At 34.1% G+C, this 17,747-nt stretch overlaps 2 protein-coding genes across 12 annotated transcripts in view; one reads left to right on the top strand and one right to left on the bottom strand.

Annotated features, from left to right (window-relative positions):
• The window catches only part of LOC127879900 (retinal dehydrogenase 2-like), a 35,263-nt gene extending 33,770 nt beyond the window's left edge, over positions 1-1,493 (bottom strand). Inside the window, exon 1 of the mRNA XM_052427000.1 lies at positions 965-1,493. Coding sequence (XP_052282960.1) covers positions 965-1,012 — 48 coding nt within the window. The 5' untranslated portion in view covers positions 1,013-1,493. The remainder of the gene's footprint in view (positions 1-964) is intronic.
• The window catches only part of LOC127879897 (serine/arginine repetitive matrix protein 2-like), a 34,208-nt gene continuing 17,537 nt past the window's right edge, over positions 1,077-17,747 (top strand). For 2 of the 11 annotated variants that reach the window (XM_052426986.1, XM_052426985.1), the window contains exons 1-8: positions 1,077-1,211; positions 10,955-11,028; positions 11,421-11,599; positions 13,691-13,803; positions 14,462-14,538; positions 15,679-15,801; positions 16,383-16,467; positions 17,526-17,620. In XM_052426986.1, coding sequence (XP_052282946.1) covers positions 11,460-11,599; positions 13,691-13,803; positions 14,462-14,538; positions 15,679-15,801; positions 16,383-16,467; positions 17,526-17,620 — 633 coding nt within the window. In that variant the 5' untranslated portion in view covers positions 1,077-1,211; positions 10,955-11,028; positions 11,421-11,459. Of the gene's footprint in view, positions 1,212-10,954; positions 11,029-11,420; positions 11,600-13,690; positions 13,804-14,461; positions 14,539-14,563; positions 14,620-14,644; positions 14,701-14,725; positions 14,782-14,806; positions 14,863-14,887; positions 14,944-14,968; positions 15,025-15,049; positions 15,106-15,137; positions 15,187-15,678; positions 15,802-16,382; positions 16,468-16,512; positions 16,652-16,832; positions 16,941-17,525; positions 17,621-17,747 lie in introns of those variants that run through there. The other 9 variants (XM_052426993.1, XM_052426992.1, XM_052426991.1 and 6 more) reach the window with 9 other exon arrangements.

Below are 17,747 nucleotides of genomic sequence, written 5' to 3'. Positions count from 1 at the left end.
ACACGATCCTTGTTTTGAAATACACGTTATATGCGTTTTATGCATTTTAAAGCGAAATAAATGAAGTACTACATTATCAATTATAAATGCAAACCAATATCCATACTGATGTTTGATGAACAACTGAAATACAAACCAATATCCAAACATATTGTTGATGAACAACTGAAATACAAACCAATATCCAAACATGTTGTTGATGAACAACTGACATACAAACAACTACCCAAACTGATGTTTGATTAACAACTGAAATTCAAACCATTCATACACTCCTTGTTTGTATGCTTTTTACAAGGAAAATAAATGTAGTCATACATTATAAATGTATATAATTTTTATAAGAATATAAATTTAAAAAAAGGAATTACATTGAAGGTTATTATGAATTTAAAATTAAATAAAAATGTTGAAAAAATAATCAAGAAACATGCTGTATTATAGTGTTCATTATTGTCAATAATTGATTGAGATTGATCTGTCTCTTTTAACAGACAAATTATGACAGAGCCCTATGATGCTGAAATAATCGTATTATACTGCTTTTTGTAATTATTTTGTAACATCAATAATTTATTGATTTATTGTCAGTTAATCGGTTCACTATCCTTATTAAGCTAGATCCATAAACTCATTTGAGGCAAGACTTGATAAATATTGGAAAAACCAAGAAATTGTTTACAACTTTGAAGCCAAAATCTCAACCGGAAATGAAGAGCTTGAGTTTGAGGCTGAGGGTCTTCTTCAAGAATTCAACTATGGTAAGGTAAGGTTAGGTAATATAGTTATGAGTCATATAAGAAAATATGAAGAAAAAAATAATTTCATTGTTAACTGCATCAGGGCCGCTTTCACTTTTCAGGGTCAAAAATGAGGATGCACCATGTCAAAGAGACACAAAGTTAACCGCAAAAAGCAATTAAAAGACAATGTCATGTCGTTAAAGACTTATACAAACACTCACCTGAGTATATTTGATTTCTGGACATAGTATTGGGTCGCCCATTTTCATTCAAACAGGTGAATACTTAATCGATATATTTCCCGGTGTCTTACAACAACAACTGCAATGCACGGGTCAATGTCATTACTGCACGGTGTCGTTGTTTTCTTATCTCTTATGTGCAGAGTTACATCCCTTGAAACAATGGCGTGTCTCGGGGAAGAATTTACGAAGAAATCTGATCTTATCTGATATAATCGAGGCAAAGGTATGTTCCATACAATGCATTAAATAGTCATGTCAGCTATTCTGTTAAGTGCAATAGAAATGCCCACACGCGTTTGATTTTACAAGCTTATTTTTCTGTGTTCCAAATTTCAATGTTCCAACGTTATCAGTTTGTTTAAAACTTCCTGTTCGAAGATTTAGTGATCAATAATTGTCAATATCCCTTTCATGGCCATGGATACACTCATACAGTAATTGTTTTCATATGTATTTTTTATTCCAAAATTTTATGTGTAAATGGCATTCCGGCCTTTAACTGTACATATAAAATACATCCATTTAAGTCCTGTACTTTCGTTTTCATATTGATTTTCGTTTACGAAATAATTGGCAGAATGCCAGGTCATTAGAACATTATATTTTAGTTTAATAAAAAGAATAAACTGCATAAGTTGATTTTTTTACATAGACTGTTTAAATTCTGCTCAAATTTCGGGCTATAACCTTCCCATGTGATAAGGTAGGACCTCCCCATATACAGGGGACAAAAATACCACTCGTCCGCTTGTATTGACAAGTAAAATCTCGAAAGGACCAGTGAATTTCCCTAAAGCTCTCGTCCTACAGGACGAGTGAGAAAAGCTGATGTTAAAATATGTATTTTCTGAAGAGTAAGACAGTGTCCGACAAATTTCTTATTTTTCAGGTAGCCCACTGGGCTACCAATAAAAATATTTGGTAGCCCATACAATTTTCCTACAAAATGAAAAAGAGGCAGGTTTTCATCTTTATTTTATTTCTTCATTTACAGTGATTTTTTTTGCCAGAAATTACAGCCGATATTCGGCTGCTTCCCAATTGCAAAAAATGACGTTTTTTCCCAAAAATTTGATTAAAATTTCCCCATAAAAGACAAAATTTTCCCAATAAAGCCAATAAGATTACAATGTAATTTAGCAATAATTTCGAATGAGTGCCGATCGAGATTGCTATCCACATCTCTCTCCATATTGCGGAGGATACCGACGATAGTCGATGTATCCCGATTGTAAACGCCTGTTTTTACACACGCCCAAGATGGCGGCAAGCAGACGAGAAATATGCGATGCGCGGCGAAAATGATAAATAACATTAAAATTAACAACGGATATCATATGGTTATTACGGAAAAATTTAATGCGTGTGTCAAATAACGCAAAATATAACGTTTGAGATAAAAACAACAAATATTCATTACAAATCTTCACAGTGAATGTGCATCACGGAAATCAGTGTTGGGAAATTGGAGTTAGTCTACCGTTACTCACAAAGTTAATGCATTTAAGATGAGTATCGTTCGAAAATAGAAAGAGATAAACATGATATGATTTATATGTTAGTGGATCTGTGTAAAATCAGATTCATATGCATATTCTGCTTTATTATGTTTGTCACGCTTTACAGTTTACTGAAATAGCATTGAAGTGCAAGTGGTTGAAAGGTAAAGAAATGAAATAAATTATTTTAACTCCATATAATACATCATTAACATAGCAAGACCACAAAAGCGTTTTTTTATTAATATGTGTTAATGTTTTCACCATATGATATTTAATTTAAAAGAATACTGAATTAAATTCTTACTGTTAAAGAGGTTATGATTAAATGGTATATTTAAGAATCTATATAGATTATTGCAAGTTCAATATGAATGTGGAAGGATATTAACTTAACATTGTCTTCATTGTAAGAACACATTAAATTAGTACTTTATAATATAAAAATGCTGTCAAACATACTTTAATAATTTTAATTCTGTTCTTATAATCATATTTATAATGTTTTCCAATTTCATGGTTTATCGCGCTATTTTTCCCAATTTCATGGTTTATCGCGCTAATTTTCCCAATCCAAAAGGCACAGGCTGTAAGAAAAAAAAGCAAAAAAAATCACTGATTTACATATACATAATATGTATACATACATATACATAAAACAGCGAGTAGTCTGATGTACACAGTCAATATCGTAAATTAATGTTACAGTACAGGCACCGTGTACTTAAATGGAAATGTACCAAAGAAAATCATATACTACATGTAGATATTACATGTATGTGCACATGTATGTGTACTTAAATTCGGACAGCACGTTAAGTCGTAAACGTGAATAAAGCGTTTAGATGATCAATACGATTGACTCGTATGGTGTTAATCAATGCAATTGCTCTTTTTAACAACAAAAACCAAGTTTCAAGAAATCAAGAGTATTGAATCATTTATTTACTTGTGTCCGACTTTAAGTACTGTCCGAATTTACGTATTGCATCAGTATGTTACGACACTTGTGTGCAGTCAGTATACAATACAATAATTGTTTCAATACTGAAGGAACTGATACAGCTTAACGGTTACGATACAGCGTGTTTACATGATATTTTATTAAGAGAAAATGTCAATGCCAAATAATTCGCGAGATACCCCGGTACTTTAGTTGAAATTCACAACGAAACTTTTAATGGAAATTAAATGATCTCAATGTTGTACCCGCTATGAAATTTTTATTTACAAATAAATACACCCACGCAAATTTTCGCCCGCTTTATATCAGGACAAAGAAATTCATTTCTTAAATGTAGAATTTTGTAACCTAAAATAGCTGTACACAACGCGTGCAAACCGTGGCAGGTTATTTTCGCATGTTGCAATACAACGGTCCTGATTGGGAGCTTATTTCATCATATCTTTAAATAGAACCATATGCCGAAATTCATTTGACACTTTAGAAAATTTCAAACGTTTGTGTTTATGACTCTTATCGTCTATATTACCCACCCATAATTTGGTTTAAAAAATATAAATCGGGCATATATGGGATTATTGATTAACAGTCGATTAATCCAATTATTAATTGACAATGCAAACTAATTAGCAGGTGTTAACCGCGTTCACAAAGTTGTCATTAATATTCATTTTCGGTTTCGTTACCGTTTTGAAGAATCCGCTATTGTTTTGATTTATTTAATGTTTGGCGTCCTTGGATATTTGACGACATCAAAAACGTTGTCGCTATTACTATTTGTTGCGGTTAACAAAGAATTCCAAACTGCGAAATGATGTGCGCCAACTATCCAACCGGCTCTCATTATATTATTAGCAGACGACAAATGTTGATTCTGATTGGATGATTAAAATACACTGTTACTGTTTAAGACATTACCGCAAGTGATCGGTGACTGATTAGATAATTGATTGCACTTTGTTATCGGATTATAAGCAATACACAGTGTACAAACACATGGTCAGCGAGTTTATTCTACGTATGTCTGTCAATAAACCGGGCTACCGCTCTTATAGATTTATAGTAGCCCGGCGGGCGTCAGCTGAAAAATTTCAGTAGCCCGATGAAAAATTTCGGTAGCCCCCGGGCTCCGGGCAATGGATTTGTCGGACACTGGTAAGACTTGTTTTCATTAAATAAAATCATTTTCTTAAATCATAGCTATTCCGAAAGTAGATCGCGAATGAACCGGAAATTGTAGTTGTAAACTTCATACAGCAGGTGCACGTTGTTATGCGAGACTGTGTCCCCAGTAAATATTGGCTTTTTGGCGTAAACTTTGCGCGTCCATGGTGACAGGGAACCAACATATGCATTCACTGTAAGTATTGATTTTTAAAGAATTATTTAAACGCGAAGTACGGTTTCAAACCAGTCTGAATTTCGTCAGAAAAATGTCTGGCATACGAGCGTTCTTTAAAGTTGGCGGTAGCGATGTTCAAACGTAGGAAACGGAAAGCACGCGGGCATTAGAAAAACGGCAAACACAAAATTGTCTTCAATTATTTATTGTGTGTTCCTCATAAATAAAGTAACTTATTTCACTGCTTAACATTTATTTTGTGATCAGCTGGCATGAACAACTGAGAAAGCAGCAATTTAGCAGTGAAACAAGAAACTTTATTGGTCATATCAGCCCTTTGCAATCTTTATTTCACCCATATTTGAAGGACAAGTGCATGTGCTTGCAGGACGAGTGAAAATTTTAATGCCTTGTTAACACTAGAGGCCACATTTATTTTCCAATCTTCATGAAATTTGCTCAGAAGATTTATCTCAATGATATCTTGAATGATTTAAAAAATGGTAACTTTTGCTAGAAAACATGGCTGCCATGGGTCGGGCATTTTTGCTTATATGCAGGGGTTCCACTGGCCCAAAAAAAGTTGTCGCCACTTTTTCGGGGCGCGAAACTGTCAGTTATTCCAACCTTATTAATTATGACAATCGTCTAAGAAACCTTACAACATCAATGTCATTGACTATATTATTACTTTTAAAAGTATGTAAATACATAAATAATAATAAGTAACTTCATAAGTCTTAATAAGCTTTATTTTTACATAAAAACATTGGTTTGCACATGATAAGCAATCACATATAACCAAACTTATCTATTAATGTTAACATCAATGGAACAGTATGCTGCATACATTTTTTATAAAAATTTATTTAAACATACAATCACACAAATGTACATCATCTGGAAGGGAAAAAAATCAAACCTCAATAAATAAAGCCTCTCAATTTAATTGTTAAACAGTTACATTTCAGAAAATAAAACATCTAAATTTAATTGTTTAACAGTTACATTTGGTCTTTGGCTAATATGATGCACATAAACTGAAAGGGAAAAAAATGATACACATCTGAACGACAAACATCTCAATTTAATTTAACACCGCCTTATATATCGTTATAATCATTGATCTTTGTGCCAGTTTGTCCTAAGTGTTACATAATTGAGTGTTCTTTATCATAAAAGAACCGTTAATCCGATAATAACCCACATAAAACTTGACAAAAGCAGTAAAAACACGGACTGTAACACTTTCACGCTTCCGTGATTTCAGTGCACTCTACACTGTAGGTCGCTTTCATCGTCGTAAATCAATATTTACAACTGACAAACGCTGGCCGCTTATGCTCGGTCGCGTGCTTTTCGACTCGCAGTACATTTTCGGATAGGATTTTACCGATTTTTTTAAATTCGCCACTTTAAAAAAAATTGGAGCCACTTACAAAAAATTAGCGCCGTTTGGCGCCAATGGCGATCGACAGCGGAACCCCTGTATATGGCTACAGTAAAATCTTGTTAACACTCTAGAGGCCACATTTATTGTCCAATCTTCATGAAACTTGGTCAGAAGATTCATCCCAATAATATCTTGGACAAGTTCGAAAATGATGCCAGTTGGTTGAAAAACATGGCCGTCAGGGGGCGGGGCATTTTTCCTTATATGGCTATAGTAAAACCTTGTTAACACTCTAGAGGCCACATTTATTTTCCAATCTTCATGCAACTTGGTCAAAAGATTTGTCCCAATAATATCTTGTTATCTCAGGTGAGCCCTCTTCTTGTTTCATTAATTCTGGTTTTGTATTTTTTATGTAAAAATAATCGTTCAGGTGTTGGCAAAAGATCAAACTTTAGGGAGAAGTCACTTCTCTTTTGCCTGGGATCTAGGAGTAGTCAAAGTTCAAAAGAAATCAAGGAGAAGTCATGTTATTCGGTTATATGAAATACATCTTTAAATAAGTTGAGGTATTTTACCTTTTTAACCAAACTGTAAATTATGAAATCTGCGCACTTAAATTTTGTTATGCCCCCAGTAGGGTGGCATATAGCAGTTGAACTGTCCGTCAGTCAGTATGTCAGTATGTGTGTCAGTCTGTCCGTCCGTCAAAAAAAAAACGTTAACGTTGGCCACAACTTTTTTTATTATTGAAGATAGAAACTTGATATTTGGCATGCATGTGCATCTCACGGAGCTGCACATTTTGAGTGGTGAAAGGTGAAGGTCAAGGTCATCCTACAAGGTCAATGTCAAATATATGGCATGTCCGTCCAAAAACTTTAACATTGGCCATAACGTTTTCACTATTGAAGATAGCAACTTGATAATTGGCATGCATGTGCATCTCACGGAGCTTAACATTTTGAGTGGTGAAAGGTGAAGGTCAAGGTCATCCTTCAAGGTCAAATGTCAAATATATGGCATCTGTCCGTCCGAAAACTTTAAAATTGGCCATTACTTTATCATTGAAGATAGCAACTTGATATTTGGCATGCATGTGTATCTCGTTAAGCTGCACATTTTGAGTGGTGGAAGTTTAAGGCTTAGGTCATCCTTCAAGGTCAAAGGTAAAAAAAATATATAAAAGTTAATGTGGTGTTCTCATGCAGCTGCACATTGTGAGTGGTGGAAGTTTAAGGTCAAGGTCATCCTTCAAGGTCAAGGTCATCCTTCAAGGTCAAAGGTCAAAAAAAATATTGTTTTTCAAAGTGGCGTTCTTATGAAGCTGCACGTTGTGAGTGGTGGAAGGTCAAGGTCATCCTTCAATGTTAAGGTCATCCTTCAAGGTCATCCTTCAAGGTAAAAGGTCAAAAAAATATTTATTTTTTCAAAGCGGCGTTCTTATGAAGCTGCACATTGTGAGTGGTGGAAGTTCAAGGTCAAGGTCATCCTTCAAGGTCAAGGATATCCTTCAAGGTCAAGGTCATCCTTCAAGGTCAAAGGTAAAAAAAAATTAATTCAAAGCAATGTTCTCATGAAGCTGCACATTGTGAGTGGTTGAAGGTCAAGGTCATCCTTCAAGGTCAAAGGTAAATTATTTTTTCAAGGTCAAGGTCATCCTTTTAGGTCAAACGTAAAAAAAAAAAATCAAAGCGGCGTTCTCATGAAAATGCACATTGTGAGTGGTTGAAGGTCAAGGTCATCCTTCAAGGTCATCCTTCAAGGTCAAAGGTAAATTTTTTTTATTTTTTTTTAAAGCGGCGTTCTCATGAAGCTGCACATTTTGAGTGGTGGAAGGTCAAGGGTATCGTTCAAGGTCAAAGGTAAAAAAAAAAAAATTATTTCAAAGAAGCGCAATAGGGGGCATTGTGTTTCTGACGAACACATCTCTTGTTCTTATTTTAATTGAATTAACCATTAATTGTTAATTAAAATGACAACAAACAACAAACCAAATTACTTATAGCACCTATAGCATTCAAATGTGCATAAAAATGCATATGATATTTAAATCTAAAAGCCCACAGTTTATTTTGTTCATTTGTTTATGTTTTTTAGGGGAATGGGTAAATTTTTGTATTGGAAAATTGATATTGAATATGATTTGTTTTTCTAAATCAAAACATAATTACCAGGCAATCATATTCCCAAAAGAAACAATAATTAATCTTCTTTGGAGTAACAGCTGTAAGCTTGTAACTCTGTCATCACGTGGCCATTTCAAAAGACATCAATTAAAACTACTGAATTAAAATAATGCCTGTTCTGTCCATTGATATCTTGAAAGTAACAGCTGTAAGATTGTAACGCTGTCATCATGTGGCCATTTCAAAAGACATCACTTAATACTACTGTACTTAAATAATGCCTGTTCTGTCCACTGAGCATTGAAAAATTAACGTGATATTAAAAGGATAGTATGAGTGAAAAATATCAGAAATTTACTGCATTGGATGAATCAGACTTGAATTTTAATATGATGTGAAAAAATCAACACTGTTTGTTGGAATTAAAAGGAAGGTATCTTTACAGTTTAGTTTATTAGTTTATTTCAGTCACATTCATATACATACATATAAAATCAACATAGTAAGAATATACATTAATATCATGTACATGACCGTTTTTTAAGAACTATAAGTGACTATGGTAATGCTTCCGAGCACTGTCAAACAAACCATAGAACCCCTGCAGTCATACCAAATCATTTAGAATGTTAGCCTGTATGGATCCTTATCTTGGTGTGGTTATTCAAATTTGATTGACAAAGCTTCCAAACATCATTACATACACACAACATTCTTTTTACATTTCTACATGTCTCATTTGTTAATGTAATAACTTTAAAATTAGAGCGAAATAATTTTTCCAAGATCTTTGAACAAAGCAATGTTATCTAACAGGGTCCATAATCAGTGGGTTTTTTGGTTTGAATTTGTGAGGTTTCAAACAAAAAATTTTTTTTTTAGATCTCAACATTCAGTCCATCTCCCATCCAGCTTTATAAGTTGAACCTTAGAACAAATAATATTGAAAATAATTTTACTCTCAATTTTGAAGCATTTGTTAGCAAAAAAACAACAACGCTAATTTCCCAATTTAAATCAAAACACCATAATTTTTACCAAATTATAAAGGACCCGGCCCATTTCCCAAAATGGTGGAAAAAAACTGATAAATTTCCCTCATGGCGGCCTTTGGCAAACGCCTATCCTGATAAAAGAATTGTAATCCTTATTTTTAAATAATTGTGTAGAAATCTCTAACAGATGTGTTAAATTATAATGTGAGTTTATAGTAGCAGTTTGAACAAGACTATTGCCAAGCAATAAAAGTCCCCTACCGGCTCCACCATTGTCAGAAATTCCACCTTTGTCAGAATATTTTTTTATTTGTTGCCATAGCAACCAGAATTTTAGACGTAGGAACAAAATGAAATGAAGTGCATCATTTCCTTATTGCCATCTATCCATGTTTAAGTTTCATGAAAAAAAGAACTTTTAGAGTTATCGCAGGATCCAGAAAACCACCATTTTCAGCATTATTTGTAGTCTATTTGTTGCCATAGCAACCAGAATTTTTTATGTAGGAACAAAATTAAATGACGTGCATAATGTCCATATTGCCATCTATCCATGTTTCAAGTTTCATGAAAAAATATTAAGAACTTTTAAAGTTATCGCAGGATCCAGAAAAAAACACCATTTTCGGCAGTATTTCTAGTCTATTTGTTGCCATAGCATCCACAATTTTTGACGTAGGAACAAAATGAAATGACGTGCATAATGTCTATATTGCCATCTATCCATGTTTCAAGTTTCATGAAAAAGTATTAAGAACTTTTAGAGTTACGCAGGATCCAGAAAAAAACACCATTTTCAGCAGTATTTCTAGTCTATTTCTTGCCATAGCAACCACAATTTTTGACGTAGGAACAAAATGAAATGACGTGCATAATGTTCATATTGCCATCTATCCATATTCCAAGTTTCATGAAAAAATATTAAGAACTTTTAGAATTATCGCAGGATCAAGAAAAAACACAACATTTTCAGCAGTATTTCTGGTCTATTTGTTGCCATAGCAACCACAATTTTTGACGTAGGAACAAAATGAAATGACGTGCATAATGTCCATATCAACATCTATCCATATTCCAAGTTTCATGAAAAAATATTAAGAACTTTTAGAGTTATCGCAGGATCCAGAAAAAACACCATTTTCAGCAGTATTTCTAGTCTATTTGTTGCCATGGCAACCACAATTTTTGACGTAGGAACAAAATGATATGACGTAAAAAATGTCCATATTGCCATCTATCCATATTCCAAGTTTCATGAAAAAATATTAAGAACTTTAAGAGTTATCGCAGGATCCAGAAAAGTGTGACGGACTGACAGATGGACTTACGGACGGATACAAAACCATAAGTCCCCTCTGGTGAAACCGGCAGGGAACTAAAAATACTTCTGTCTGCAGTCTTTATAACAAGATGATTATTACAAGAAAATTACAGTATGCCATCTTCCCCGTTAGAGCAGCGCCACAAACAAACCAATATACCGGTAGCTATGTATGCCATTCTAAGCTTAGGAAAATACATTGTTTAGCAAATACATGTAATCTGTAATGATGTGTACTTCGATGGAAAGAATGATAACAGTAATGTGTGGTCTTAACAATCATAACTTGTTGTGTGAATTAAATTGTTGTTTCTTGTTTGCAGGTGATATAACAAATTTGCATTTGGTCAACAGACTTAGCAACTGAGCAGATATATGTGTTTTCCTGGATATAAAGGTAACATAATTGCCACAAGTCTGCAAATCATACCTGTATTTTATCCTCCTCAGATTACTGGTTGCTCATATGTCTGTACCAAAACAACTATATTCAAACCTTTGATGAGCTTTATTTCTCTCAAAATATTGCAAATTACATACCATATTAACTCAAGAGCACAAGTTATTACAAGTATTTCTTTTCATAAATATGAATCACATTTTAATGTATCATGAGTTTTTACTTATATAATTTAATAAAACCGAATGTTTTTGTGTGTGAATGTTTGTTAATTTTTTTGTCCTTCAAACACCATTTCAAACTATAAAGTGAATAAATGACCTATTTTATTAGGTGACACTCTACTGTATTGGCTTAGGCTTGATTTAATTCTTAAGAACGTTTTTCAGAGTAGTTTGTACTCGGATATAAGCAGAGCTAGTACGGTCATGGATGAGCGACTTCTTGGAAAGGCTGTGGAATACCACGGTCCAGACTTTCTACGGCAGTTGCAACTAGAGCAGGAAAAGGTGCCCGCAAACATATTCCTGCATTTACAGAACCACCGACCACAAGTTCCGGAGATCAAGTATGATCAATATGTTAGAAATAATAGAAGGGAACATTTTAGAGATTAGTGCAGGGGTCATTTTAGACATGAATGATCGATGATGTGTTATATGATTATTGTATAGTGCATTTGAGAGTCATAGTAGGTAACATGGTAGAGATTAGAGTTCTAAGTAAGAACCGGTACATATACAAGGAAATATTTAGGAAAATTTTAAACAAAATAGTAGAGGGCATTTTACAGACAGATAATAGCTCTAAGAAGGGACATTTTAAAGGTAATACATGTAGTAGGAAATATTTTAGAGATGACCCACTGGCTTTTAGAATTCATTTAATAATATTATTAAACAGAGTTATTTGAACAATGATTTCACAATTTTTGGGTGAAACTATTTGAATCTGAACACTTTCTTTTAAAAACTCTGTGATTGATAAATAAAACTGATGAAAGGAATCAAATTTAAACTCAAAATTATATTGCATTTATATTTAAAACTAACATGTTGGTCATGTTGGCTTTTAATAGGTTTTAAACTGCTATTTTATATATATTTTTGGGGGGGCAAGTCTAGTCATGAAGAATCAATATTTTAATGTTAAGTTTATTAGAACTGAAGTGTGCACAATGTTTTTATTTGTTGCTTTTTGTTGCCAATGTTTTCTTGACATGCTCTAGGTAAGTATATTTTGTGTGCTGTTATTCTGAAATTTTCAATTAGAAAAAAAAGAAAAAAGAAAATACAACCAGTTACAAGGAACAGTTTAACAGTCTACTCAATAGCAATACTTTTGGCGAAGGCATGAACATAATTTCCTGCATTTTCTGGTTTGTGCCAATCAATTTTCCATACAAGAAAAGCTAATTAAGTTATTTACCTTCTCAGTGTGAGTGAATTTATACAATATATGATTAATTGATTCAAAAGGTGGACTTTATCCCATCATCTGGCATGTAGCATGAAGCTCTCGTGTACTTTTTATTTTATTTTTGGTGATGTTTTTATGTTTGTTTTGTTTTTAGCTCACTTGAGCACAGTGTGCTCATTGACCTATTGGTACATGTAACCTGTGATGTCCATTGTCTGTCCATGTGAAGAGCTGTGAATGTTTTCTTTAAAGGGACCTTTTCACAGATTTTGGCATGTATTGAAGTTTGTCAATAAATGCTGTATATAGATAAATGTAAACATTGGATCTAAAAAGCTCCAGTAAAAAAACAAGAATAGCATTAAAGAAAGAAAACAAAAGTAACCAACTGGGCTGGAACCACTGAACCCCTGCAGTAAAAGTCTACCACTTGAAAAGGTCCCTTTAAATCGAGTCTTCTATGCTGCGCACTGGACAGAATTTGACGTTACTAAAAAGGTTTGTTCGTTGGGTGGTTCTCTATGACGACTGTTACAATCATTCCACTCTGTTATTAGATGAAGTGGCCCCAAAAATGTTTTCAAAATGAAAACTTCAAAGATTTCTTTAGAATCACATGGCCATTAGGTTAAATATTTGGTATGCAAGTTAACATTGTGTTGTCCTCCACAAAGTTCATTGAAATGGTGCCCCTGGAGTCCAAACTGGCTTTTCCCTGGGTATTCCCAATTTAACATTTACTTATATGCAAATACTTGAAAACACTTCAATACCAAAACCGCAAAGGCTTAAGCTAATATACATGCACTATAATACCGGTAGCTATAATAGCTTTCATATTTGGTTGGTATAATTATCATGGTGTGGTTCTCTACATAGTTTGTTTAAATAATGCATTAATCATAAAAACTAGCAAAACCCCATCAGTAATATGATAAATAAAATAAAAATAAAGACTCAAACCAAAGGCATAGATTATTATACCACTGCGCTACAATTAGTGAGCAATTAATAATCCTATGGGCACTCTTACTCTTTAATTTTCTTTTGTTTATATTCAAAATAAAGACTAAAAAATTGAGAAAATGAAGGAATAAATAGTTGTTCAGGTTTTTTAACCTTGCTAAATAAAACTTACCTTAATTTAATAGTAACCTGGTATTCTCTAGTTTGTTGGTATTCAGAATAATGTTGTTAAGCTGATGCAGAAATTATACTATATCCACTACCATTATTTCAGTGACCCCACATTTATCATGAACATGAGGAGATTTGTATCCAAGAAGGCGGACATTCTGTTTAAGCCCTATGAAATGTTGGAGATGAAATCGTTAGACCCGACTGATGACGAAGGTAAACAATCTTGTGTTTGCTTTCAAAGCAGGTAAGAAATTGTACCAAGAATTGAACAGGGCTGCTTGCAGCTCAAAATAGTTTAAGTCAAATTACTTTAGAACATAGAACATTTTCTCATTTGGTTTTTATGAAGTTTTATTTAGGGAAAACAAAGATGTTGCCAGTTACACATTTATTTAATTAAAAATAACCCATTGGTGCAAAAAAGTAAACACATGGGGCGAAATTTTGTTAATTTTTAGTTCCTGAATTAGTTGATGAATGTGGGAGTAAGCCCTGGTTTAGCATGAAATGATTGTAATTTAATGAAATGATAAGCAGATACATGTATGGCGGCTTTTTGCACATTTTTTTTTATCACTGAAACTTGATATTGAAACTACATTTGCATATTTTTAGTTGTAAATGTTTGCACAAGGTTAGAAAAGAAAAGTGAAAAATGTATTTCTGCAAACAATTTTTTTTTTAGTAAAATATACATCATTTATTAGAAATAATTTCATTCAAGTATGATTTGAATTATTTTTTGTCATGGAAAGGGGGCTTTCAAAGAAAGGTGCTTTTGTGAGTACATGTATGTCAACCCAATTTCTGGTTTTTCTGCACATTTGCTATGAATTGCTGTGTGAATGTTGTTGCGCGTTGTCCATTGCAGATTCCTATGCCAAGATGCCCCCTATTGAGACTTTCATGGGTCTAGACAAGCAGTCAGCAAGGACACATTTCTACTATGTAAGTTCTTATCCCCTGTCACCCCCTATTGAGACTTTCATGGGTCTAGACAAGCAGTCAGCAAGGACACATTTCTACTATGTAAGTTCTTATCCCCTGTCACCCCCTATTGAGACTTTCATGGGTCTAGACAAGCAGTCAGCAAGGACACATTTCTACTATGTAAGTTCTTATCCCCTGTCACCCCCTATTGAGACTTTCATGGGTCTAGACAAGCAGTCAGCAAGGACACATTTCTACTATGTAAGTTCTTATCCCCTGTCACCCCCTATTGAGACTTTCATGGGTCTAGACAAGCAGTCAGCAAGGACACATTTCTACTATGTAAGTTCTTATCCCCTGTCACCCCCTATTGAGACTTTCATGGGTCTAGACAAGCAGTCAGCAAGGACACATTTCTACTATGTAAGTTCTTATCCCCTGTCACCCCCTATTGAGACTTTCATGGGTCTAGACAAGCAGTCAGCAAGGACACATTTCTACTATGTAAGTTCTTATCCCCTGTCACCCCCTATTGAGACTTTCATGGGTCTAGACAAGCAGTCAGCAAGGACACATTTCTACTATGTAAGTTCTTATCCCCTGTCACCCCGTATTGAGACTTTCATGGGTCTAGACAAGCAGTCAGCAAGGACACATTTCTACTATGTAAGTTCTTATCCCCTGTCACCCCCTATTGAGACTTTCATGGGTCTAGACAAGCAATCTGCAAGGATGCACTTCTACTATGTAAGTTCTTATCCCCTGTCACATCAATGATTTTACAACAGTTACAATACATATGCTTTATGAAGATATTGACCGTCAATGTCTATTTCCTTTGTACTAAAAGTGAGTTTTCCTTGAACTATTTTTGTCAAAATGAAGGTTTTTACTTTAGAAAATATGAAACCATTTGTTTAGTAACAATTTCGTAAATGCTCATTTTAGTTTACATTCATTGTCACGAAAATCTATTTTAAGTGATTTGGTTTGTAATGATCTTGTAACCAAGTTGTGTCTTTAATATAATAATGTCATTTGAAGTCTTTATATTATGCTCGTATTAAAAACTGTTCATGATATTTCATCATGAAAATGCTTTGCGAAAACTATGATTATTATGTGATGAAAACAAGAGAATGTTTTGTTTCTAAATAGAGCATAGCGTCGGGTGATTTTGTGATTGGAGTTGTATCATCCATCGTGGACAGTGGACTGCTGCTGCAGTTATTGTGCTGTGATGGTAGCAAGAACAGAGACATTGATGATCTCAACATATCCGTGAGTTGGTTCATAATATATTTGTTTGGATATTTTGTGAACGTGGCTCTTGGAAAACGGGGTTTAATGCATGTGCGTAAAGTATTGTCCCAGATTAGCCTATGCAGTCCACACAGGTAATCAGGGACAACACTTAAAGCCTGGTCTTGATTTTTGCTAAGAAGAGACATCCTATAAAGGGGACATTACAACGCACATGCATTAAACCCCGTTTTCCCAGAGCAGAGCTCATAGTTATTTGATTGGCTTTCAGGCAGTAGATCTTTTTGTAATATGATTTTGATAAAAGTATTTGCCCATTTCCTTTTTGCTCGAAATGAGTGAAGAAAACTGGTTGTCTGCTTAAAGTCTACAACGTATACATGTTTATTCCTGTCGTGGATGTCACCAAAGAGACGAGTCATAAGCTTTTTAAAAATGATTTTAAATTGCGTTGGTATAGAGTTTCTGTTGCTGTTATCATTGTTTTTTTTTTGTTATACATAAATCATGCCTGGTATAAATAAAGCTATCATTTAATGTTGTATAATTATCTACTTTCCAGTGGATAATGTTCACAGCATACATATTTCTGTTGACAGTGCTTTGTGCCATGCAAGGAAATTCCGAAGATGTTCCCTACCCAGAATCCTGTAGAGGGGTATCAAGTGAAGGATTTCATTCGAGGTTTACACTGCTTTCACACTGGCTTAACTGTCAATATGCTATGTTCTTTATCTGCCAGAGTGTTTTGAAGAATATAATAGCATAGAAGAGCAGGTATTGGTAGAGCCCATGGTAAATAAAATTGATGTTTTGAAGCATGTGAGAAGTTATCTCACAAGTTTACCTGCCTGGTTCAACTTCAAAGGTATGACTTTTTCTTAAATGTTTTTTAGACAGAAATGGTCATGGCTTTTCAAGGAGTTATTCCCATATTGAACCGTGCTTGCAAAACAACATCTATCTTTGAACTTAGCTTTATTTGATGTTGAAGATAATTTTTCACTCTGTCTGTCTCATTTTCTTATGACATTCTTTCGTACCTTTAGCAGCTGAACAGTTGTTCTCGAGAGAAAAGAGGATTAAAATTGTATTAAATTGACAATGCTGAGTCATTCAGTCTGGAAATTAGTGTATGGACTGTAATGGAACAATAAGTAAGTATCTACACCCATGCTTATTTAACCATGTACTTGGTAAGTCAGCAGGGCATGTTTCGCCTTTTTTGGGATGTGTTCAAATACCCTTTTTTTGTATTGTTTAGGATATTTCAGTTTAAGAAGGTTAATACTCTTTTTTTTTGAGGGGGGGGGGGGGGGGGACGGCTGGAAGACTTTGCAATAATGAAGTTATGTTATATGTAATGAGGGAATGGAGGGATTGAGAACTTATGATGGCCCTGACTGAAGGAAAAAAAAGCGCCCTTGACTCAGTATTCACAAAGCTTCTCCAGGAAATGTTAAGTTACATTTAATTGACAACTGCAGATCACATTTTTGTGTGAAATCTTTCTTGCTTTCAAACTGCTACAATTTTAATAAAGTTATAATTATTTATTTTTATACAGTAAAGTCTTAAGCAAATATCTTAAAGCCATAAACTTAAGGAATTCCTTGAAATAAAGGATTTCCTAAAGTTTTTCCCTAAGGGGCTTTGTGAATGCAGGTGCTGGTAAGGGTAACAGATTGTTCACCTGATAAGCCCTGCCACTGGCCTTGATGTGCCTTTTTTCTACCCTACAGGTATGGTGGTCAACGTTAACCCGGAGAATGAGAATGTACTCATATCCCTGATTGACAGGGGCAAAACAGAGGGAAAGGAATCTGCGCTTACACTGGTGGGGCAAGATTTTGGATTAGTTTTGTTTTCATTTAACCCTTAATTGTACAGATAGATGCACTTTTTCCTTAGAAAATCAAATTTATGTTAAGACCTTTTCTTACTAGATTTAAGTTTTAGAGGCT

This window comes from Dreissena polymorpha, chromosome 4 (genome assembly GCF_020536995.1).
Source record: "Dreissena polymorpha isolate Duluth1 chromosome 4, UMN_Dpol_1.0, whole genome shotgun sequence".
Classification (NCBI taxonomy): domain Eukaryota; kingdom Metazoa; phylum Mollusca; class Bivalvia; order Myida; family Dreissenidae; genus Dreissena; species Dreissena polymorpha.
This window is presented reverse-complemented; position numbering and strand designations above follow the sequence as displayed.